Here is a 3,188-nt window from a genome sequence, read left to right as displayed (position 1 = left end):
GTGAGAGTGAGAGAGCGAGAGTGAGGGAGTGAGAGTGAGAGAGCGAGAGTGAGAGAGTGAGAGTGAGAGTGAGAGAGCGAGAGCGAGAGCGAGAGAGAGAGAGAGAGAGAGAGAGAGAGAGAGAGAGAGAGACCAAAAAGTGCGAGAGTTAAGAGAGTGGAGAGCGAGAAAGAAAAGTGCAAGAGGAGTGTGAGAGGAGAGACAGAGACAGAAGGGGAGGGGGTTGAAAGAGTGAGAGGTGCACGAAAGGGTGCAAGAGTTGTGAGATAAAGAGTGCGGAAGAGTGTGCTAGAGTTAAGAGGGAAAGAGAGAGATAGAAATGAGGGGCAAACCTGTCGCTGCGAATGATGAATTGAACACGACCGCCGACCGCCGGAAACAAAGACAGGGGGTGAGAGAAAGAGTGTTAGAGACAGAGGGAGGGACAGAGAGAGGAATAAAAGAGAGAGCGAACAGGGAGCAGGGGGCGCTAACCATCTGCAAAGCAAACCGAGGTCAGGCCCGAGAGTACGGACGGGGGAGGGGAGCAGAAGGACCACGGGGAGCGTCGGGTTGCGTCGCCACTCACCGAAGGGTTGTTCGAAGTGGCAGTTGATGAGGACGGAGTGGCCAGTAGGGTTCTTGGTAGCGATCACCTCCCCGTCCTGCATCACCAGGTCGCCGTCGAGCGATACCCAGTTCTCGTTGCTGCCGTCGTCCTGTAACGGGAGGCGCACCGAGTTAAACCAAACCAGACCAAATGTTCCACTGCTAAGCATTATTGCAAACAATTTGGTGCAAACATATAACATACACTAGGTAGTTAACTAACTGTTTGTGAATACGGGACGAGCCCTTGGAAAACAAAAGGGCGATTTAGCACCTGTTTTCCAAGAGTTTGATTACTCAGTCAGTGCCTCTAGAACGACCAACACCCTCAAATATTTCATGAAAAGATTTGAATTTACTTGTGAGCGCAGAAAAAGGAAAATCTCTCACATACAATTTAGAATTGTACGGTACTCGCTGAGAAACAATTTGAGACCGACGCGTTAAATTTTCTATGATATCCCGAAATGTTCAGTATTTGTCTGAATTTGAACTGCAGTTATGGGACATGTCCCAAATTTATACCCTCTCTAGTTCTTGTGCCTCACACGAAAGTACAAGCAAACTGGGCGAAACTAACACATTTATGTGTCATGTGTCATGTGCATGTTATTGTGTTGGTTTCAGTATAAAATGTTTCAAATTTATCATCTGCTAAAAGCGAGATAAAGAGAGAAGTTCACTCCATGTACTCACCATCTCGTACATGATTGAGTGCAGCGGGATGTAGCAGTAGCCCAGGGCCCGGTCCCATAGCATGCCTTTGCACCATACTTCGATGAGGAGACCCTGATTCAGGTCGCTGGTCTCGCTGTGAACAAAAGAGGAAACGTTAGTTAACCGATTACTTTTACACAATAATGTGATTCATTCTGAAACAAATATGTATCATGTACCCCAATTTCGTACAGATTATATTTTCTTTCACAGTAAACGCTCTAACGTTCGTGCTATGATAAACCTAAGTTTCGTTTTCTACAAATTTGTGCGAAAAAATGCGTGTTTTCGTACAAATGAATGCACACCAGTGTTCACACTATCGCAGAAATGGGTGCGAAAAGAGGTCGCTAGAATTCGTACAAATAAAAAATACAAATCAAAATACAAATACAAAATACAAAATGTGTGTTGAAATATGATTTTGTGGGCTCCGCTTTTTTGAACTGATTATCGTGGGTCTTGTCGCGCCGCAGGTCGACCTTCAGGCCGCATCGAGGGGAATCGACGGCGCGGCGGGGAGGAGGTCTGGGATGAGGCGGCGGAGAGCGTCGTTATGAACCTTCATTACATGGGCAGGCGGCGGCGGGGGCGGCGCGGGGGCGGCGCGGGGGCGGCGGGAGCGCGGGAGAGATACGGGAAGAAAAGGGCAAAAAGAAGGGGCGGCCGAGTTAAGTAGGGCGGCAAAAGAGGAAGGGTAGGCGAGGGGCGTGCGCGGGGGCGTGTGAATAGGGCGTGCGCAGTGCGTGCACGGGAAAAACAACGTCCTGGTTTTCAAGCAACATTCGGGAAACCATAAGAAGTCAACATATGCATTTAATCCTTCCAAACGTCTTCTTGGTTTTTCCTAACAACCACTTTGAAAAGCAGGACGTCGATTTCTCCGTGTGCGCGCGGGGGCGTGCGTGGGAGCGCGGTCGGGTCGGGGGCATGAGCGGGGGCGTGAGCGGGGCGTGTGCAGCTCCCGCGCACCTCGCCTACTCACGTGCTATTGTCGATAACGGATGTCCTCCTGACACACACACACAGACACACACACACACACACACACACACACACACAGCCAGTTCTCCCCATTGCGCGATCGCGGAAAGCGATACTGATGGCGGACATGCCGGGTTCGGCCGATCCCCCTCCCCCTCCCTCCCCTCCCCCAGCCACGGCACGCCGCCCCAATCAGCTGTTTCTATCGTGCGGGCCGCACAGTCGTATCTCCGCGTGTCAGTCCCGCTGTTGCAACATATGAGGTTGCCCCGCTGCTGCCGCAACACAATCTGGAATTATTATTTCGAATATTGGAGAGTATAGGCCGCGGAGGGCAGAGGAAAAAAAACAGTGAGAGTGCGCTTATTTTGTCGAACTTTTCATACTCTTTGTTGGTCTCTTCTTTGTTCCGTCATGCATCTTTTGCCATGGCGTCTGCTTTTTATGCTCCCCGAACTTATTTAAATGCCCCGAGACAAATGAGTTTAACCACCTCTGGCAGTGAGCCACCTGGTTATACCAATACGGCTAACCTTACGGACGCTGCAGCTGGTAGGGTGGGGCGGGGCGGGGCGCCTAAGCCCCATGACCACGGCTAACACCGGCCGGCCGGCCCGCGGCCAGCGCCCCACCGCGCCCCGCCGCGCTCACGCCGTGCTACGCCACCACACCCCTCCTGAAAGTGACTTCCATTCTGTTGCTTATTTGTTCTTGGGACTCTGCCCGCCCCGCGAAGAAATCATGAGAGCAGTGGGGGGGAAGAGAAAGGAAAAAGCAACAAAACAGGGGGTGGGGTGGGGATAAGGCCTTTCTGCTGCCTCACTTGACCCACAAAGCAATAGCGCGCGGCAGCCTCAGCCCTCCTCCTGCACAGCTTTGCACAGCTCTATAGTTGTTGC

The 3,188-nt window shown here is 51.7% G+C and overlaps 1 protein-coding gene across 1 annotated transcript in view; it reads right to left on the bottom strand.

Annotated features, from left to right (window-relative positions):
* Positions 1-195: 195 nt before the first annotated feature.
* LOC113208157 (protein unc-13 homolog A-like) overlaps positions 196-3,188 on the bottom strand; it is a 6,124-nt gene continuing 3,131 nt past the window's right edge. Inside the window, exons 2-4 of the mRNA XM_052265788.1 lie at positions 1,285-1,399; positions 569-698; positions 196-338 (exon numbers count right to left, since the gene is read on the bottom strand). Coding sequence (XP_052121748.1) covers positions 295-338; positions 569-698; positions 1,285-1,347 — 237 coding nt within the window. The 5' untranslated portion in view covers positions 1,348-1,399 and the 3' untranslated portion in view covers positions 196-294. The remainder of the gene's footprint in view (positions 339-568; positions 699-1,284; positions 1,400-3,188) is intronic.

This window comes from Frankliniella occidentalis, unplaced genomic scaffold (assembly GCF_000697945.3).
Source record: "Frankliniella occidentalis isolate FOCC.00 unplaced genomic scaffold, Focc_3.1 Scaffold30, whole genome shotgun sequence".
Taxonomy (NCBI): Eukaryota; Metazoa; Arthropoda; class Insecta; order Thysanoptera; family Thripidae; genus Frankliniella; species Frankliniella occidentalis.
Note: the sequence above shows the minus strand (reverse complement) of the source record. Positions and strands in the feature narration are given on the sequence as shown.